This window comes from Brassica napus, chromosome A7 (assembly GCF_020379485.1).
Source record: "Brassica napus cultivar Da-Ae chromosome A7, Da-Ae, whole genome shotgun sequence".
NCBI lineage: Eukaryota > Viridiplantae > Streptophyta > Magnoliopsida > Brassicales > Brassicaceae > Brassica > Brassica napus.
Window position 1 is genome coordinate 16,372,133 of NC_063440.1, and position 21,563 is coordinate 16,393,695.

Genomic DNA, 21,563 nt, shown 5'->3' on the forward strand with positions numbered 1-21,563 from the left:
GATATGTACTTTTTATTTCTTTTTTTTTTGTTTGGTCAAATGATATGTACTTGGTCGAACAAATATTATATCAAATTAATATATACATCCTATAAAATATATTTCCCTTTGTAATTTTGTATATAGTTAATATGAATAAATAAATAAAACGTAAAGAATAATTTATCATTTCATACATGTATTATTGTAAACCATATGTACTAGGTATTAATCATATTAATAATATTTGATAAAAAAAATCATATTAATAATAAAATAAAGAGTCAGCCCACCATTTAAAATTCCCTGATTACTGATTAGTGAGCTGACGAATTATTGTGGGTAAAGATCTGGCAAACCTGTGTTCAAAAAAAAAAAAAGATCTGGCAAACCAAAGTTGGAGATTTGCTGAAGTTAGCTGAACGTTGTTATCTATGTAAATGATGATTTGTTGCTGATTGTAGAATGAAGTTATCAATTAAGGATGTGACTTTATAGACCTTTTGAGTAAAATTAATAGAGTAGACGTATTTTACTCTCACTTACTCTATTTTTTTTTACAAATTAGGTGAAAAAGAGGAAAAGTAGCCGTTCCATTTTACTCCAGCTTTTTCTTTGTCTTTTTATGGTTTGGGAGTTAAACTTTTCACGGTCTTATTTTAAGTTGAACTCAGAATAAAATACTCATCCCGAATAAAGGGGGGAAATGCATATCACGACTTCTTCTTTTCCCACTCGGACAGGTTGTTGTCGTTTATTCAAAGAACCACCAAAATATTAATATTAACATGATAGCAACTAACTATAAGCTATCACCAGCTAACATGCACCACCACCTCCACGCTATTGTTCAACATCACCATCCCCAAAGAATCACTTTCGTTTAATTCCGTAATCTTCTTCTCTTCTCTTCCACCTCAATGGCGGATCCTCCAAGATCCGACCTGTTTCCTTCTTCTCGGCTCGATTCCGACGCCGGAGCTCTCTTCGTCCTCCAATCAAAAGGTAATTTCGATCAAACTGATCCACCCGAAAGTTTTCTCCACAAATTGATTAATTTTCCCGCCGGAGAATTTCAGGCGAGTGGTGGCACGCCGGGTTTCATCTCACGACGGCTATCGTGGGACCCACGATACTGACGTTACCGTACGCATTCAGGGGACTGGGGTGGTGGTTGGGGTTTGTGTGCTTGACGACGATGGGACTCGTCACTTTCTACGCTTACTACCTCATGTCTAAGGTTCTCGATCACTGTGAAAAAGCTGGCCGCCGTCACATCCGATTCCGGGAACTTGCCGCCGACGTTCTCGGTATAACACAAAATCATTTTTTTTTCTGAGAATTAAATCTGTGAAATATATTTTTCCTTTTTTGGGTAAATCCGTATACGATGGATCAAGTTTCAGTGTAGATGTACTTTGACCTTTTATTTGTCTGTTAGATTTCTTGATTGCACACGTGCTTCCGGTTTGGTTGTATTGAAGGTGATGCTTACCTAATTCTAATAACCGGTTTCCGGTTTGGTTTACCCAGTTCTTGGGTTAAGAGAATTCTTAACGAATTGGAACCAAAAAAAAACTTTTGGTTTGAGTCTTCGAGAAAAATCTAGTTGGGTTCGGTTTAATGGTCAACATAGATGTTATTACTTAGGTGTGAATAAATATATTTAATTTCGATTAAATATGGATTCTTAAAGTTGACCAGAATTTTTGAATTTTTAAATTTTAGTAACTGATTGGTTCTGCTATACCGGTCAATTTTAATGTTTGGACCGGTTATTGTAATGTGATGCAGGATCAGGATGGATGTTTTATGTAGTGATATTCATTCAAACAGCTATCAACACTGGAATCGGCATAGGCGCCATTTTACTCGCAGGCCAATGTCTTGATGTATGAAAGAAACCAAAAACTTTAGTTACTTGCTAAACAAGGCACTACGATATGTATGGATCAGATGTTTTAATTTCCTCTGTTTTCTTTTTTAGATAATGTACTCGAGTCTTTTCCCACAAGGAACCTTGAAGCTCTACGAGTTCATTGCTATGGTCACAGCCGTGATGATTGTTCTGTCACAGCTCCCAAGTTTTCATTCTCTTAGACACATTAACTGTGCGTCTCTTCTTCTCAGCTTAGGCTACACTTTCCTCGTCGTTGGGGCTTGTATCAACCTAGGTACGATGATTTATTATTACATTACCGAAAAAACCGACAACTAATGGTAAAAGTGGAGACTAATTATTAATAGCTTTCTTTTGGTTTTGCAGGCTTGTCTAAACACGCTCCTAAACGTGAGTATTCACTAGAGCCTTCGGACTCAGGGAGAGTTTTTAGTGCCTTCACATCCATTTCGATCATTGCTGCTATTTTTGGAAATGGAATTCTACCAGAAATACAGGTGTAATATATATGTCGTAAAATCAATTACAACATCATATGTCATGAGCTTGAGATTAATGTGATAATAATACACATATAAATGTAGGCAACTCTTGCTCCACCAGCTACAGGGAAGATGCTGAAAGGATTAATTTTGTGTTATACTGTGATCTTCTTCACGTTTTACTCGGCTGCAATTTCTGGTTATTGGGTATTTGGTAGTAACTCGAGCTCTAACATTCTCAAGAACCTAATGCCTGACGAAGGACCGACTTTGGCTCCTATCGTCGTCATTGGCCTAGCGGTCATCTTTGTTCTTCTTCAGCTCTTCGCCATCGGCCTCGTAAGTTTAAAAATTGTCAAGTTATCTTACTGATGGTTGCTTGGATAGCAAGATAACACATCTTGCGGTCCAAGTTATCTTTCAACAGTCAGACATTTACCGGATTCATACTGGCAGTGAGACGAGTGGCTAACGTTTAGAGAGTTTTTTTCGGTAGGTGTATTCACAAGTTGCGTATGAGATAATGGAGAAGAACTCGGCGGATACAACAAAAGGGATGTTCTCAAGCCGCAACCTGGTGCCGCGTTTGATACTGAGAACGCTATATATGGCGTTTTGTGGGTTCATGGCAGCGATGCTACCCTTCTTTGGGGATATAAACGCGGTGGTAGGAGCGTTTGGGTTTATCCCACTCGATTTCGTGCTGCCCATGCTTCTATACAACATGACATATAAGCCTACGAAACGGAGCTTCACGTACTGGATAAACATGACGATAATGGTTGTGTTCACTTGTGCGGGCCTCATGGGAGCTTTCTCCTCTGTTAGGAAACTTGTTCTTGATGCTAATAAGTTCAAGTTGTTTAGTAGTGAAGTTGTTGATTAGATCGATGCTTATCATATAGTATATGGATGAATACATAGACGCATTTTTTTGTGTACATGTTTTTTTGGGTGAAGGTTTCTAATATAATGGTGATTTTTAGTTGAAAATTACTAATTCTTACATGTATCTTGTTTAAGTTTATCCCAATTCCCAAGACTTGGGAATGTTGTTGCTGATGGATTGGCCAAATCAGCCTTGTCTTTTGCTTATGTATCTCCTCCTCTAATCGAGTATCTCATCTTTGTAATTATAATACAAGTAAGGTCTGACTAAAAAAAGGTTTTATAGTTCTGGAATATGTTTCGGATGAATCCAAAAAGAATAGATCTTATAGTTTTCCGTATTTTTAAAAAGATGTTTTAGATTTTCCTTTATATTTGAAAAATTATAGTTTTAGATTTTAATCAATGTATTTTGTTTAAAATTTCAAAAAAAAAAATTAAATGTAATTTTTATTGAAAACAAAAATAAATAAATACATGAAAGATTGTTTTTTTTTCTTTTTTTCCGCATTTAAAAGATTGATGGTCTCAATTTTATTGTTGTAGTAGTGGTTTGTCAATTGAGTAACATCTATATATATATATATTATTATTAAAACTGAAGAGCAGATCAAATGGATTAACCTTTGAACTAACATATTTATTACACTAATACCACTAAAACTATCTAATCATAACTTTAAACATTTATTATTAGATTTGTTCTCAACTGGTTTTTTTTATAATTAAAATATGATTTAAATTTATTATTAAAATTGATTTATTATTAATATTATTATGAAATTAACATATCAAATAGTTATACTATTATCATAATATTATACATATATTAGAAGAATGTTATTCTGAATCGATAGATTAAAGAGGATAAATCATAAACCATATCTTATTATCATTCAAAGATACCTAATGAAGCAGTGAAGCAATCGATTGGAAAGCGATATAGTCATATTGTTGTACTTTCCCTGAGATTACATATGTTTTTGGTGAACATATAAAACTGACATTGTGTGCAGATGAAGATGCGATTGAGTTTCTTAAAAACTGGAAAACAAAAGAAAAAGAAACTTGTGAGAGCTAATAAATGGATACTCCATGGTTCATATGCTAAACTTGTGAAAGAAGAAGAAGACGAGAACGTCTCAAATATATGTGGAATAAAAAGGAAAAATCCTCTTGGGTGACTAAAGAACCAAAAAAATGGATTCCATAGTCGATTTAAAGATGTTCTCGCAAAAAAATCATGGTACATCAAAATCATCAAGTAAGACTAGAACAAAAAAAAAGTTATCGTTTTAGGTATTTCATATATATTATTAGTTTTTGGTTTATGTCAATTTTTCATCGAGTTAATTAATATATGTATATACTAATCATTGAATAAATGGATAAATGCTCCAGGAATTAACTCCTGCTCATGATACTCATCTATCTTTTGTTACCAACGGTCCGATCTCACATAATAGGTCGTTTTTCTCTCACGTACCTAAGATAAAAATTTCGTTATGTCTACTATTTATAATTTATTTATATGTCAATATTTAAATTTTAGATAAACGATTCAGGAACCAACTCTTACTTTTGGTACTCAATTATTTGTTGATGTCACCAATCCGACATTACATAGTAGGTCATTTTTTCGCAATTACTGCAAGTAAATATTTCATTTTATCTGTTATTTATAATTAAGTTATATGTCATTTTAAAAAAATATTTTTTTTTAGTTTGTAGGATTTTGACAAGAATTATCATGATGGTTCATCGAAAGACTTCGAAAAGAATTATTGCGATGGTTCATAGAGTCGCATGTTTATTATTGATTTTTTGTATCTTTGAATAAAAATGTTTTGGACAAGTCCACCACTAAATTATTTTTTGTGTCAATTAATATTATGTTCTGATTATTGTTTTACTTAAAAAAAATATGATTTGGCAAATTTGTATTGGTTATTGTTTTAGTGATGATTCCAGAGGTTCAACAGAAGACAAACTCTAAAAAGAATTAGTAGTCTTAACGTTTATGCCTTGTGCAGAATACCACTTGGCTATTCATACAATTTTATCACAAATCATTCGATCATATGACTTTCTTTAGAGTTCTAAAATTTAAAATAATTTATATTCTAATAGTTTAAACTTAAAAAAAAAAAAATTCACGAAAGCGACTAACTCACCTTCTAATTAAACTTATATATTTTTTATATATGATATAATATAAAATATTTACGTAATAAATTTATTTTTTTACAGTGTTAGATTTATGTATTTGGTAAAAATGATATATTATATTAAAAAATCGTTTTTACTACAATTATAAATAAATTTATTTTTAAATTTACCCTAGGTCTCTAAAACCTCAGCACGGTGCTGGTGATAATACCCATCCGTTGATAACTAAGTGTCTTTTGATGTATATATCGACACTTGTCTCAACTTATCTTGAATAAAATAAGCAAAATAAAAATGAATAAGCTTTTGTTTAATATGCTAGCGCATTAGTTTTTTTTTTTTTGAGGAAAACCAGCGCATTAGTTATGCAACCAAACTGTATCTTAAAGTTGCTTATAAAGTAGGGAACTATTGAGGGCCACGCGGTGACTCCTCTGAATATATCTACTGTGAAAGTATTTATTTAATACTAATTCTTGGGTTCACCCCCTAGGGTGAACCTATAGGTTCACCCAACCACTAATAAGTTGCCAACTCATATCCAGTTTTTAGAAGAAAAAAAAGTTAAAAAATAATTAAAAATAATATTATCAACAGAAAAAAAAACAAAAAAAGGGAAAAAAAAAACACCGCGGCTTGACAAGCCGGGCTTGTAAACCTTGTTTTGTGACCAAAGAGTCACGTAGAAGAAGATGAGCAAATAAGAGTAGCAGAGAAGAAGGTACAGAGTCGTTAACATAATTGACCATATAATTGTTAGATTTTCTAACATAATTGAGGTGGCAAACGTCAAATTCGTTTAAAGCCGTGGTAAAAAGTTCTTCTTCTTTATCGGTTACAAAGAAGATAGATTACAGAGAAGAGACGAGCTGTGTTTGTGATTTTCGAGTCTCCAATTCCTTGCTTTCAGATCTAATTTTGAATAAACCTCCGTCCAATGTACTTGTAACCTTAACAAACTATTTCTTTTTTTTTTTGGTCAACTAACCCTAACAATTTATATATAAGATTGTTCTTGCTTTTGGTTTTACAGAAAGTTTGAGAAAGAATGGAGAATAATCAATTAAGTGGTCAAAAAACTATTCTTGGTGGTCAGTATACATGTGCTCACTTATGTGTGCCGTCCTTTGGAAATGAAATGCGAATCCAACTTTGAGAAGCTCGTGGTCTAGTTTGTACACAAGCGCATAGAACATACGGAGAGCGTTCTTGCTGACTTTAATTTCAATCATGGTTCTAACCATAACAGAGACTTGATCCAACATTTTTAATAGTCCTGTAATCAAAATTTTATTGATTAGATTAGAAGACTTCTTTGATATAGTAACTCGTTTTTTTGTTGAAATTGTTGAACTTTTGTCTTGGCCTCACCTCACAGCCAGCCCACTCTTGCTCTTGCTCTTACTCTTTTTTTTTGTTCTCTCTTTGTCTCTGTTTTTACTCTCTCAGTTCTGCTTGTGTTTCAATCATGACACAAGCTAGCACACACTCTCTTTACTCTTTCACGTTTGGTTTGTTCTTGTAGAGAGAGAAGAGAGATAACTTTGTATGTCTACATTTTTACTTACTCCAACTCTTATTCTTATGAGAATTGGATTTATCTTTCTTACAAGACCACATATACATACATTTTTACTTACTCCAACTCTTATTCTTATGAGAATTGGATTTATCTTTTTTACAACACCACACATTAACTACTCAAATTCTCTTTGGTTTGTAACCAATGTCAAGTGGCATCTTCTCTCACATTGATTTTCTTCTTCTACGTGACTCTCCTTGGTCACTTCTTCTTGTTTCTTCGTTTCTTACGCTTCAAGCTTCCTTCTTCTTCTTCTGCTTTTTGTTCCTTTTTTGTAGCTTCTTCTCTACAATTCTTCTTTGCTCCTCTTCTTCTACGTGACTCTAACATCAAAATAATATAAAATTCTATAACCAAACAAGGATAAATACTAGAGAAGAGGCAAGGAAAAATATGCAAACCACAGAAACGTAACTTACGGCTTTAAGGACGTATCCAGTAGAGATGAAATCAAAAACATCTTTACCAAATTCATTAGTTTTTGAGAATTTAACGTGATTAAAGAAAATCTAACACCTATATGGTCAATTATGTTAACTACTTTGTAGCTTCTTCTCTGCGACTCTTCTTTGCTCTTCCTCTTCTTCTCCGTGACTCTCCTTGGTCAAAAATAAGGGTTATAAGCCGTCGTGTTCTATTTTTTTTTCTGTTTCCTTTTTTCTCGTTTTCCTTTTTATTAGTTGATAATACTATTTCTAATTATTTTTTACCTTCTTTTTTTTTAAAACTGGATATGAGTTGGCAACTTATTAGTGGGTGGTGAATCTATAGATTCACCCTAGGAGATGAACCCAAGAATTAGTCTTTATTTAATGAGTCATTCTTGGGTTCACCCTTAGGGTGAACCTAGAGGTTCACCAACCAATAGGATTTCATTATTTCAAATTCGATATCTTTTAAAAAAAGAAACAAAATATTCTCAAATTATATTATGTTTTTAAAATAAAAAAAAGTAAAAAAAGATAATAGTTACAGAAAAAAGAATTAAAAAATATATATTTTAATGTTCTCAACAAAACACTAAACCCTAAATCCTAATCCCTAAACCCTAAATCCAAACCCTAAACCCTTGGATAAACCCTAAACCCTTGGGTAAACCCTAAACCCTTGGGTAAACCCTAAACCCTTGGGTAAACCCTAAACCCTTGGATAAATCCTAAACTCTAAATAAAAAACACTAAAACCCTAAACGCTTGAATGTTTTAGTGTATAGTAATTTTGATTTAGAGTTTAGGATTTATCCTAGAGTTTAGGGTTTATCCAAGGGTTTAGGGTTTAGGATTAAGGGTTTAGGGATTAGAATTTAGGGTTTAGGGTTTAATGTTATGCTGACGACATAAAATATTTTTTTTTGTAATTATTACTATTTTTTTTTACCTTTTAATTTTAAAAACATAATATAATTTGATAATAATTTGTTTCCTTTTTTAAAAGATATCGAATATAAAATAAAACAATCCTATTGGTTGGTGAACCTAGAGGTTCACCCTAGGGGGTGGACCTAAGAATAAGTCTTATTTTTTTTTTTTTTGGACAAATTTTAAAAGAATAAGTCTTATTTAATATAGTCATCTACACTACTATCTTTTCGGCCACTTGCAATGAATATTTATCATATAAAATAATATGATGTGATTTGAGGATATCCATCATAAATGAAAAATTTAATTATACGTGGGGACATATGAACTAGTAAATTATTTACATATGATGTATTAGTATTATGAAATATGTCTAAGGTTTACGTGATAGGATTGAGGACGAATAGTCAACGTAGAAGAACCTAACTCGTTTTGTTTTGGTTGGTAATTAGACCGATTTCTTGTTACACGTTTTCGTTATTATTGGAACACTATATATAGTTATACTCTAGGTTGCATGGCAACCGAAACATATACGCAAAAGCGTACAAACGTGATTTTTTAATTTTTTTTGCTTTGGAAACGTTTTAAAAATGTTTTTAAATATATATATATATATATATTTTATTCATTTTAATTATGTTTAGTATATCTTAAAATACAAATAAACAAATAGTCATTCTATTTAATCATATAAAAATAAAACAAGCTATCATTAAACATCAAAGTCATATTTAAAATTAAAAATAACAAAACCCCAGCATTTAGATATTAATTAGTTTAACTAAAATAAAAATCATAACAGTAAGTCATAACCAATTAGAAAGTTTTAGCGTTTCTAAACCACAAACGCAAGTTTTCAAAATAGAAACGCAAGTTTCCAAACTAAATTTTTTAAAAAACGAATTTCAAATACGTTTCCGCGAATTTCTGAGAGATTCCGATTCCAAAACGTAAAACAGACTTTTAATCGAGTTTCTATGCAACATAGATTATACTACAAACATATACTATGTTGCGTAAAAGTATATAAACAGCTAAGAAGTCATATATGAAAGGTATGATTATTAAGAATACGCAAGAATTTCATATATTAGTGATATATACTAATAACATATAAAAATAAGTTATGACTTATGATCATCAGGTAATGTGTTACAAAAAAAAAGATAATCAAGTAATATAGTAGATATCGATCATATTATATCCACGTGAAAATTCCATGAAACTCGGACACGCGTAAAGATGTATGATCTTGTTCTCACTTTCGTCATCATTTACTGATTTTTTAATCATCCATTCAACTAGTCGAGCTTGAGAGTCAAATTTATCTTTCAGTTACTCTTAATTAAAATAAAAATGGATTAAATTTTCTGACCTTCGAAATTACGGTCAGTTCAATCAGTTGATAAATTTCAGCATTAATAGATCTGAACCTGAACACTTCATGTAATTTATGTAAACAGCTTTTTAGGATTAACCGCAACTTTGTGAAAAATAGGGTAAAAATTCCAAAACTTATATGCCAAAACATAGAGAAAATTAGCATGTTCCCAACTAAGAACTTCATATCGTGTGAGTTAGTCTTTAATTAACAATCACTATCTTCATGTAAAGAGATAAACAGACTGTGAAGCTCATAAATATCATCCATTATTCAGCACCTATAAGCACCCACTTTCTTTTTTGGTTTTCCTCTCTCTATCTCGCTCAATCTGTATTATGTAACAGCCACCCAAAGGTTACAATTCAGAGGTTTCTATTTTCCATAGTTATTATTGTAAACTTAAAAGATTTGGGGTAGATCTATCTGCGTTTATTTTCTTCTGTTTGGCACGACAAATATAAAGATGGAGATCAAAGTCAAACCAAAAGCCTTAGAGTCAGAGCTTATAGCAACTAAAGTGGAAGATGATATGAAGAAGATGAAAGAGTGTGTGCTGATTGGTCAAGCTGCAAATGAAGAGATTACTAAAGAACAAGGAGCTATGACGACCATGGAGGAGGGTTTAAGACAAAACTCAGATGAAACAAAACAAGATCTATCTAAAAGTGACTCAAGATCAACATCGCTTGAGATGATAGAAAAGTTGGAAAATGGTAAGTTACCAATCTTTTGTTCCTTCAGTTTATCTTTTATCCTCGTTTGACTAATTCATACATGGAAGAAAGTCATATACTATCAAAATTTTAGGCAATAACAGAATTTTTATTTATTGAATATGTTGTCTTACAAATTGCTAACAGAACCTCAGATATATATATATATCTTAGGGGGAAATTTTGTGTTTCTATGTTTGTTTTTCTTTTTCTTCATTAGGCTATATATATAGAACCAGCAAAATTAAATTCACATAACAATTTTGGGCATAAATATGAAAGCCTCAGAAATATGTCTTGTTACCAAATTTTAGGAATTGTTGTTTTACGTGCACAAAAAAAAAAGGAATTGTTGTTTTAAATATTTACGAAATTTATAAATTTTGGCAATTTTTTCAACTTTTGTTTCGCTTTCCTAATTTGTCCCATTAACTTTATATATTACGAAATGATTGTGTATACATAGATCATATAGCTTAAATCAGTCATTAATTTATTATATTGGTCTGGAATATATACGTGTTTGTGTAATAAACCCATATATATATGCCGTTTTATGAACTCACATATTTTGCAGACAGAGATTCGAGCCAGAACGCAGAAAACACCCAAAAGCAAGAAGAGAAGAAGAAAGAGAATAATAACATGATGAAACACAAGAAGGCTAGTTCACACGTGTGGGACTGTGGTAGCTCTCTCTACGACTCTTTCGAGCTCAACTCGTTCAAACGGCAACTCGACTCAGCTATATCTGCTTCCTCCGCCAGAACTATGTCCATGTCTCACCTCCCCGACCGCCGTCTACCTCTTCTTAACTCGCTCTCGCCGGAATCTCCTCTTCCTCCTCCGCCGGTTACTTCTTGTTCCTCCTCCGGAAACAAGAAACATTCGAACAAGATCTCTCGTTCTCTTCAGAGATTCTTGAAATCAGTGTTCAGACCAAAACATCACCAAACTCTGTCCTCGTCCTCAAGCACTCCTTCTTCGCCGGTCTACAAAGCGGCCGGTCACGACGGCGTCGGCGATAGAGATCGATACTACGTCGTTTATGACAAGTCAGGATCGTTGACCACCATTCCAGAGTCAACAGAGAAAGAAGTGGGCCCGGAGATTAACTCTCTTGTTAGGAAAACCGTGTCCGAGAGATTCCCGGCGAGTCGAGTAGCTGGTATATCATGTGCATGATTAATAATATTTATTATCTAAGTCGTATATTTGATATGTATGTTATGTGATATTAGAGTGTTTTTCTTTAAGAAAACATTTTGGAAAAAGTTAATAATCGTGTTGGACGTATGTGAATGTCAACATCTAATGAATTTATGATGCAGCCTACCTATCGTAACCGTTTAGTTTGGATCTATCTACCTTGAATATGAATACGTTAAAGATGAGGACCGAAGATTAGGTTCGGAGTCGCGTTCTGTGCGGGCATTTTATTTAAGTTTTTTTTTAAATATGACTCAAAATAAAAAATCAAAATATTTATAATTAAAATATTTATAATTACATAATTTCTTTTTCCTTCCATCAAAATATTTTTATTAAAATTTATAAATTATTTTAAAGATCTACAGTATGAGAGTTTTCTGTCTTAAAACTTACAGAGCCTCCAAAAAACTTCCAATGGTTATATTCATAAAATTACATTTTGTTTTTCGTTTAATCATAAAGAGCTACTTGTAATTTCACTAGTCTTTTAAATTATTTGCATTTGATTCAAATTAGAGTATATTTTTATATTTAAAATCAAGTTATATATTATTATATGGCAATTACCCCGTACCCATACTTTATTCTGTACAATAGTATGAATTTAACACTAGCAATATTATATCATATACATTAAATAATATAAATAAATAAACAAACAACAATCTGCCTATAAATAAGGCAAATGCATGATCCCATTATATCACGTACAACTGTACAAGAATATCATGTAGCCTATAATGTGTAACTTTTTTTTTTGCTAAATATAATGTGTAACTTTTTGTTATCGGTGTATTACAATCAGTACTCAAATCCGCCTAATATATGTTATTGAAAAATCATGTGATGAAATTACACTCATATATTAGTATTTATTAACAATGAATATTTAATGAGTCATTTTCATGTTGGGGATGAGGACGAACAATTAGGTTTGGGTTCACATTATGTATGCGTGTATCATCCGTCGTGCCAACATTAATTATTCTGTTTCAAAAAAAAAAAACATTAGTTATTCAATTTGCTAAAAATTTCTAGGTATGACATGTAAACTTGAGAGTTCGGAATATACGAATCATGATTACAAAATTGGTGGTGAGTATGCACAAGACGAAGTAGGTGCTTTCAAGGATAAGTTAGTTAAAAACTTAAAATGGTTTCTAATAAATGGAAGGTAGATACAAACACACATCCTGGTTTAAATGCAACGTCTTCAATAACGTAACTGTCTCCTCCATGACTGATTTAGGCTCCAAATGAAAAAATCTGATCAAACATTGCTGATCTATTAAATCAAGCCTATTGGATCAAGTGGATTTATCAAATGTGTACAAATTGATCTAGTGGTTCAAAAGTTACACGTAAGTGGTGAAAATAAATAAAAAGTGGTTCAAATTACTGTACAAATTTAAAATAATGTACATACAATTTTATATTGCTATTTATTTTCATAATCAAGAAGAGTTATTTTAGAAATACTTTATAAATAAAAAATAATTTCAATAAGTATAAATACTTTTCAAAAATATAATAAAAATAATTTAAACGTATATATAAAATATTTTTAGCTTTAAAATTATACTAGATTTTGACCCGCACTTCGAAAGCGCGGGTTTTATGGATTATATATGAAATTGGATATGAGATAGTATTTTGAGTATATTGTGTATTATTATGTTAAAAAGTCGTATTATATCGAATACAAAAATTTGTTTAAACTTATATACTTATGAATAAGTTTATTCGAGATTTTTTATATACACTCTTATGTAACTCTTTCTTAAATATGAAAATTTTACCCAAATTTGATAAACCAACCAAACCAATACGAAATACAGATTGAGGTTCGGGATTGGGAAAAAGTACCTATTAGATTTTTTTGGACCTGTGGGTCTCTATTGGACTCTGGGTACCCAAAGTACCCAGAACATTTTGTTCATATTATGTATATTTGAGTAATTCATATATGTTATCAATATAAAAATATTATTGTAAATTTTGGATTCGCGTTTTATGTTATAGTTTCAGGTTTTGGGTAAAATTTCAAAATTTTGAAAATATATTTAAATATTGGATATTTTTGGTTCTCGGGTAAGATTTTGGTCGTTTAGATATTTAGTTATTTCTGTTATTTGTTTGATTTTGGGTATTTTCGTGTTTTGATTTTTTTGGTTTTTCGGATTCTTTAGATCTTTTTGTCCTAAATACTCGAACTAAGCTAGACTCATTACGTAGCCAAATTACATAGTAAATTTTACAGATAATTGAATTATTGATTCAAATTGACTTGGAACTAAAAGGAACCGATCTGAACAAAAAAAAAATTCAAATACCTAGTTGGATATAAATGCCCAAGACCCAAAGAACTTGGACCTGAAAGAAACCGATTTATATTTGACCCGAAGACCCGAATGCCCAAATCTAACCATCCATTATATTTTTGTGCATTTTATAAAAGTTACATTTGTTCAATTGGTGAAACGTAAGATTTATTTGAAAGGTTTTTGACTAATTTAATGGTATAGATTTGTAGGTTTTTTGTTGAGCAGTAAAAAAAATATTTGTTGGCTTTTTGATAATTTTAAACTTATCTTAAATACTAAATTGTTATTTATCAATAAAATAAAATTAACATAATATATAATTTTTAAACTTATCTTAATTATGAAGTTAATGAGACATATTTGGAGAAGAGTATAATAAAGTGTACGTGATATTATATTTTCTTGAACCAAATTTATGAGATCATATATATATGGTATAATATTTTTGTTTACAAAAAGATATGTGTATAATAAATAAAAGCTTTGACTAAATAATTGTTAGAGAAATTTAAGGTAATATATTGTTTGTCCAAATATAAGACCAAAATATTATTAGTTAATGAAAGAGTCCAAACAACTTTTTTAAGTAGATTTATTAAAAATCCTTCTCTTTTAATAGTATTGATATATATACTTTTTATTCTTTAAAATAATTATAAATAATCAATTTTAGATATTTTATCTTTTTCTGAAAGAAAATTACACATTGTCAAGAAAATAAAGTATAATGTCTAATAATAAAATATATAGTATATATATTAATTCATAGTTTAATTTTAGTTTTTAGTTGAATGTGTAGTATATATTAATTTATAATTGAATTACTTTGCTTCATAATAAAGAACTACCTTACTGTTTATGGTGTCTCATCCGTTAAGTGTAATTAGATAAATAATTTTGTTGAATGAAAAATTAAAATTATGATGTAGATTCTCCACTAGTTGTGAGAACCGTTTAATATATGTTTTCCACTCTTAGCCTTATCTGTGTGTATGACTAAATATATAAATAGATTATACGTTTTTGTTTGTTTTGAAACTTTGAGGTACGGATATGAGAAGTCCAATGTTATAATTTATAATATTATTTAGTAATTAGTACTATGTAGTAATCCATAGACATTTCTCTTGAGCTTTTCAAAATTTAAGATCTTGAATTTGTTTCAAACAAGAACTCACTTGTTTTATTTATTGTCAAAAATAACCTATTTGGCCAGAAAACATATGTTCTGGGTTATCAATGTACACAATATACATATGTGTTCTCTATTTATATGCACCAAAACATTTGTTGATTATTATTGTAACACCATTCAATTATTTACAATTTTGACATTTACTGATACCGGAGTACTATGATACTTTCTGACCATAAAATCCATAGTAATACCATCTGCTTGACACTTTTTGTATTATTTATGGATATAATGTAATTCTTGTTACCTTAAGTTATGTGGTTAAATATTAATTAGTTATTTAATATGATTTATTTGATAATTTACCTTAATCAATAGAATATATTATATTTTTAGAAAACCTTAATAATGATATTAATAATAAAACAATTTAAATGATCAGTTTAAATTTTATTTTTAGTTATAACAAAATCTATTGAAAACAAATCTAGCAAAATCTTATTAATTTTTTAAAATACTTTAATAAATTAATTCATCAATTTATTTCATAATTACTTAATTAGTAATATAATATTATCATAAATTAATTTTAATTCAAATTTTATTTTAAAAAAACTATGATATTTTTATAAAATTTATAATTATAGTCTATATTAGATTAAAATAAGTGTGCTATATGAAATAAATATTATAAAGTTATATTAAATTGATGAATTAACCTATTTTATTTTATAAATGATTTCATTTAAATAAATTATAATTTACCATGATAACAGATTTAAATTCGTAAAATATTTAATATTTATAAAAAATAACATTATTAACATATGCTAAACTTTTATATCTACAACTGTATATTATCTTTTTTTTTTATTTTAAAACTCATAACAATATATTATCTAAAAGATATTATATGCATAATAAATAATATATAACTAACCTTTTGGTCAGGTATTATTTACAAAATATGCTATTAGAAAACTTTGAAATTTAAATACTTCATTAAAGATATTAATGATAAATCATTTTAATTATAAATATAAATTTTATTCTGATTCTAACAAAAATATTTTGAGAAAATATATAAAAAATATTTTTAAAAACTTTAAATATTTTTCAATAAAATATTAATTAATTTAGTGACAAAAAATCAAAGGTCATAACATCTTTTAAACTCAAAACTAGTTGTGTAGTTTTCTAAATTTCTCTTGACCAAATGTACAATTTTGAAAATAAATATTCAAAACTAAAAATAAATATATTCTAAATTTTTACAAAATATAAAATTATAGATGTTAGAGTATAATGTTTTGAAACGAGATGCAAGAAAAAATATGTTGTAAAAATCAAAAATAATATAATATTTTGAAATTTAAATTTAATAATAAAAATTCAGAAAACTTAATACCATAATATCCAAAATATTATATATCGATAAAATTTAATAAATAATATAATATATGCTACTATGTATAAAAATTATTGAAATAATATGGCTGTATTATTTAGATATAATAATTTATTTACTTATAAAATATCACAAAATACTAAAATGATTGATGTTAAAGTATATTTTTAAAACACATCATGGAAATATAAATTGTCCTAAAATTTTCTTTTCTGTATTATAACTAAAATGATTTTTAAAATGTATTGTATACAAACCGTAGAATAGATATATATATATATACATATATATATATATATTATTTTATTTTTTTTTGAAAAAAAATATTTATTTGATTATTTCAAATTATGAACTTATCTCACCAAAATCAAAAATATATTAGTAAGTAATAATAATTAACAAAAATGTAAAATATATAAGACAAATAATCGTATATTAATAATATTGAGTAAGAAGTCTAAAAATAAGATTATAGAAGTATACAATATATATAACTAGAATGTAATCATATATTTAAAATATTTATGATAATATCAAAGTTATACATTTATAAAATGTAAAAAATATATGCACGAACGTGAAGTCAAACTATAATATGTTTTATTTTTACTGGTAAAAGATCTGTTTAAGAAAAAGAAATTTAAAACATTAAATAATGGGAAGACAATTGGTATTACAAATATGTTTCAGATATTCTTAATTTAACTGCTCTTGTTTTGTTTAATTTCAGATCATCCACAAGTTCAGCAGATAGTTATGTTTATTGTCGGTGCTTGTTAATCACCATCACAAATAGATATATCTGATTATTTTTGGGATAGTTAAGGCCACAAGGATCCGTCAGTCAGTACAACTACAGATACACGAAATGGGTTCTGCAACCTGATATACACTTGGACATTTAACCTGCTACACAGAGTGAGATTGGTAAAAGTAGAATAACTGGGAGTAAAAAATTTGGTGTAAAATGAGTGTGAAGAGAAATAAATGAACTGGAGTAAACTTTTACTCTAAAAATAGGGAAAACAAATTTATTCTATAAATTCACAAAAAGACAAATACATTTACTTTACTTTTTTTTTTTGTCAAACACATTTACTTTACTTCAACTTATATATTTTCAGCTTGATTGGAATTACTGAGGTGCATCTTAGCTAATACTTTTTCACTCCAATAGTTTACTCTAAAAATGATTTACAATTAGTGTTGGGTTGCGGGTCAAACTCGTCCCTCTTGACCTGCTAATCCGCAGGTTGAGTGATTTTTTTATTCATAAAATTTGACTTGTTTGACTCGCAAAAAAGTATAAAACATGCACCGCCCATTTAAACTGCTAGATCCACATATAATATTAATAATAATAAAATTATTATTTAAAATATTTTTATTAATAGAAATAATAAAAAATCTATTTATAATTAAATTTAAACAATTTTTAAATTTTCTTAAAATAGTTTTTATTAAAAAAAAAAAATTTTGCGAGTTAGCGGGTATTCGCAGTTGAAATTTGGCTGACCCGTCCTCTTAGAAAACATTCGACCTGCACCCGCAAATCATTTTTCCAGATTACTCAACCCATGCTGCGGGCATGTCAAACGGGGCGAGCCGATAATGACTCAAATTCCCAGCTCTATTTACAATCTTGTAACAACAACTGTGTCCGTCTTTATGAATAAAAGCCAACTAGATTTTGATCCGGGCTTAGAAAGCGCGGATTTATTTTTAAAGTTAAATAAATGTTTCTTATATAATTTTTATATAAGATAATGTATAGTTTTTGGTACATTTACCCGAGTGCACTGGACCGTATCAAACTGGCAAAAAAACTTAAAATTAAGCTAAATTTCATAAATAACCGAGCATATCCTATATATTTGAAACCGAAAATAGAAACCGAATTAAGAACTAAATGGATATTTAAATTTTAAAATAGAAATTATATACCTATTAAACATAACTAAACCATTTAAAATTTTTATACTATTAATGGAACTATATGCAGTAATCTCACGTCATGTGTAAACATGTTTGAATAATCTGTTATATATTCATGAAAATTTATTGTTAGAGTAATTATATAATAGATTATGAGAGAATAATAAATGAGTTTATTTAAATTATGTAAAGTATTTATATAGTTAGAGAAATATAAAGTAAAACTAAATAAATATTTAAGTCTAATGAAATGGTCCAACAACCTTGTTTAAGTAGATTTTTTAGGAGTCATTTCCTTTTAATAGTATATATATACCTTCGTCCAGGGCGCTCACGGCAAAGGATCCAGAACCACATAATTACTGAATCAAGTATCTCAAGAGGATTTAATTTCAAGCAAAGATGTGATTTCTCTGTCAGTAATCATTACCTGGACGGCTTTGCCGCTTTGGTAACGATGAGGAAAAGAGTCATGTTATATTACTCCTAAGGTTGAAACTCGTAAAGTCAAATACACACCATGAGGCGCCACGTAAAGAAGACGTTGGCATTCCATCTGTAATGGAGCCTGAGTGTTTCTTTGAAAAAAAAAAAGAAAAAAGAAATGAGTTTGGTGTCGCAAACCAAGATACAGAGAGAAGAGAAATAAGCCAAGCGTGTTGTTTAGTTAAGGACACCTCACAAATCATAACCGCACTAATAAACTGATGGCATTACATTAGCCAATTATGAGTTGGAATTAAGAAGCTAATGTACTTGGCATGACCAACCAAATGTAGTCAGTCTATCAGCACTTCAGAAGTTATTTATTTATTTATTTGGTTCCCGCAAGTCAATAATTAACATTGCACAACAGAAACGCTTGCAGGTATCTGTTCTGTTAAAAATTAAGGGGACAAACGTAAGTAAATACTAGATCTTGACCAAATACGCAACATTCATTGACACAGAACTCTTCATTCTGATAGGAAATTAGTCAAACGATGCATCTATTGTAAGAAAAGATTTTGAGTTGGAAAAATTGCTTGGTTTACAAATCTGTAAAGCGGTTACTATTATGATTTTTCAGAAAGCAAGAGATTTGGAGACAAAAGCTGCAATTGCTTGCAGAGCGACATCTTCAACTAGATCTTGTGTCAAACCCTTTGCTTCAAGGTGCTTCTTCCCAATCTTGAAGGAGTGATCTCCACCATCGATGACATGCAGCTCAGTCAAAGCCTTCATTTTGTTGCAAACAGCTTGGAGCCTATCCAGTGGACACATAGGATCTTTGCTACCCTTTTCGATACAAAGAAAAAAAAACACAATCCAGAGATCCATTAACAATCATGTACAACCCCTAGAGAATAGTTATGTAAAATTTAATATGCATGTAAAAGATACCTGCACAAACATCACAGGGGTTTCCATTTTCAACAAGGTTTCATCTCTTATTGCACCTTTCATGCCCTAAAGATTTAACAAAACGATGTAAAGATCCCTTCCACTGATCAATCAGATAATCACAGGGGAAAAAGATATTTAGAAACATAACCTTAAGTGGATATCCCAAGCATATAACAGCTGAAACTGGAATATCTTCATCCACGGCTACCATGCAGCTTACTCTGCAAAGGATGAAATCACATTCAATATTTTAAAAAGGGTTTGTAAACAGAGTATGAGAGAGAAGGAGATATACCTTGAACCCATTGATTTACCAGCCAATATCAAAGGATGACCAGGGAACTTAGCAGCAGTTTCTTTGACAAGATCTAAATGAAATTGAACGAGCTTTTCAGCTTTTGGAGGAACTCTTCTTTTCCCTCCAGCAATATCTATCTACCCAGAAATTTCAAAATTCACACTTAAGTTTCTATCAAGACCACAAATATTATTATTATTATTATAAAAAAAAAGTACAGAATTCACTGACAAGGGTAATCAAATGTGATAACTTCAACGGCTGATAAGCTCTTCTTTAGCTTATCCTTCCATCTAAGCCAAAACAAAAGAAAAATTAAGACAATTCTGTGTGTCCAAAGAAGTACACAAACGCGTACCGAATCATCCAGTCGGAAGAAGAGGGAGCTCCGGCACCGTGAGCAAATATGACTAACGGCAAAGAAGAAGATGAAATCTCTGATTCTTCATCAGCGAAACATAACTCTTCAGCTTCCCTTCTTCTTTTATTTGAAGCTTCCATTGATGATGAAACCTGCTGGAAATCTCAGAAACCCTAAAGAATGGGGAAAATCATTTAACTTTCGCGCGCAATTAAGACTGTTTGAGAGAGTTATAATTGGGCCAACAAATATATAGGCCCAAAAGGCTACAAATGTGGAAAGGAATAAATTTTTTTATTGTATATTTAAACTAAAAAATAAAATAAATGATGTTTTTAAAAAATTACCAAAAATTAAATAAATAAAGTTAACATAGTTTGTGTGGAAAAGGTAAAATTTTGTAAGATAGATGCTGACAAAAGAAAATGTATTAGATTGATTACTATTCAAAGGAATATTATAGTTTGGTTCATGAGAGCATGATTAATCATGGTTTTTTTAGCCGGAGTTCTTAATTTATGATTGATAATTTTTTGTTTTTTTTTTTACAATTTTCGGCTAAAAACGGTTCTTAGAACACCATTACCCTAGCTCTTACCCATGGGTTTTAGCAAAAGAATAATTAAAAAAATCAGTGGATTTCACTCACTTTTAAAAACTGCATCTTCTTCCTCTTCTATAAGGACCGAATCTTAGGTGGTTTTTGAACTGTTCGCGGGTTCTACTGACATTTGGCGACACACGATTGGTTTCCTTTTAATTATTATTTTTTTAACAGACAAAAAAATTCAAAAACCTACCTATGAAATCGTGCATGGTGTTATTATATCTATTATTGAAGAGATGGTTTTTAATTTTTCATATAATCTTAGGGCATCTCCATCCTCACTCTATTTTTTCCTTTAAATGGAGTAAAATTAAATATGGAGTAAGGAATGCTCCAACCCAACTCCATATCTCACTCTATAATGAAATTTATTCCATAAATGGAGTAATCTATTTCTGTTTTGTTCATCACTCCATTATGGAGTAGAAAATAGAAG

The 21,563-nt window shown here is 29.8% G+C and overlaps 3 protein-coding genes and 1 long non-coding RNA gene across 4 annotated transcripts; 2 read left to right on the plus strand and 2 right to left on the minus strand.

Annotated features, from left to right (window-relative positions):
- Positions 1 to 671: 671 nt before the first annotated feature.
- Positions 672 to 3,354, plus strand: LOC125576578 (probable GABA transporter 2). The gene is made up of 7 exons (XM_048736969.1): positions 672 to 984; positions 1,059 to 1,289; positions 1,774 to 1,871; positions 1,967 to 2,153; positions 2,246 to 2,376; positions 2,464 to 2,700; positions 2,858 to 3,354. The coding sequence occupies exons 1-7, from the start codon at positions 900 to 902 to the stop codon at positions 3,245 to 3,247; spliced, it is 1,359 nt and encodes a 452-aa protein (XP_048592926.1). The 5' UTR covers positions 672 to 899; the 3' UTR covers positions 3,248 to 3,354.
- Positions 3,355 to 6,117: 2,763 nt separating this feature from the next.
- On the minus strand, positions 6,118 to 7,803 carry LOC125576580. The gene is made up of 2 exons (XR_007315014.1): positions 7,420 to 7,803; positions 6,118 to 7,323 (listed from the first exon to the last, which is right to left on the minus strand). It is a non-coding gene; the product is annotated as an uncharacterized LOC125576580 (long non-coding RNA).
- Positions 7,804 to 8,893: 1,090 nt separating this feature from the next.
- LOC106406628 lies at positions 8,894 to 11,796 on the plus strand. The gene is made up of 2 exons (XM_022718180.2): positions 8,894 to 10,461; positions 11,039 to 11,796. The coding sequence occupies exons 1-2, from the start codon at positions 10,212 to 10,214 to the stop codon at positions 11,644 to 11,646; spliced, it is 858 nt and encodes a 285-aa protein (XP_022573901.2). The 5' UTR covers positions 8,894 to 10,211; the 3' UTR covers positions 11,647 to 11,796.
- A 7,581-nt stretch (positions 11,797 to 19,377) lies between these two features.
- On the minus strand, positions 19,378 to 21,508 carry LOC125576583 (KAT8 regulatory NSL complex subunit 3-like). The gene is made up of 6 exons (XM_048736974.1): positions 20,518 to 21,508; positions 20,391 to 20,452; positions 20,157 to 20,292; positions 20,010 to 20,082; positions 19,859 to 19,924; positions 19,378 to 19,753 (listed from the first exon to the last, which is right to left on the minus strand). The coding sequence occupies exons 1-6, from the start codon at positions 20,658 to 20,660 to the stop codon at positions 19,541 to 19,543; spliced, it is 693 nt and encodes a 230-aa protein (XP_048592931.1). The 5' UTR covers positions 20,661 to 21,508; the 3' UTR covers positions 19,378 to 19,540.
- Positions 21,509 to 21,563: the final 55 nt, after the last annotated feature.

Excerpts from the sequence above, each read along its gene's own strand:
- LOC125576578 (XM_048736969.1), top strand. The coding sequence starts at position 900 with ATGGCGGATCCTCCAAGATCCGACCTGTTTCCTTCTTCTCGGCTCGAT. Across the intron at positions 1,872-1,966 it reads TCGCAGGCCAATGTCTTGAT|ATAATGTACTCGAGTCTTTT; the intron begins GTATGAAAGAAA and ends TTTCTTTTTTAG. Across the intron at positions 2,154-2,245 it reads TGGGGCTTGTATCAACCTAG|GCTTGTCTAAACACGCTCCT; the intron begins GTACGATGATTT and ends TTGGTTTTGCAG.
- LOC106406628 (XM_022718180.2), top strand. The coding sequence starts at position 10,212 with ATGGAGATCAAAGTCAAACCAAAAGCCTTAGAGTCAGAGCTTATAGCA. Across the intron at positions 10,462-11,038 it reads GATAGAAAAGTTGGAAAATG|ACAGAGATTCGAGCCAGAAC; the intron begins GTAAGTTACCAA and ends CATATTTTGCAG.
- LOC125576583 (XM_048736974.1), bottom strand. The coding sequence starts at position 20,660 with ATGGAAGCTTCAAATAAAAGAAGAAGGGAAGCTGAAGAGTTATGTTTC. Across the intron at positions 20,293-20,390 it reads TATCACATTTGATTACCCTT|ATATTGCTGGAGGGAAAAGA; the intron begins GTCAGTGAATTC and ends CTGGGTAGATAG. Across the intron at positions 19,925-20,009 it reads GCTTGGGATATCCACTTAAG|GGCATGAAAGGTGCAATAAG; the intron begins GTTATGTTTCTA and ends TTAAATCTTTAG.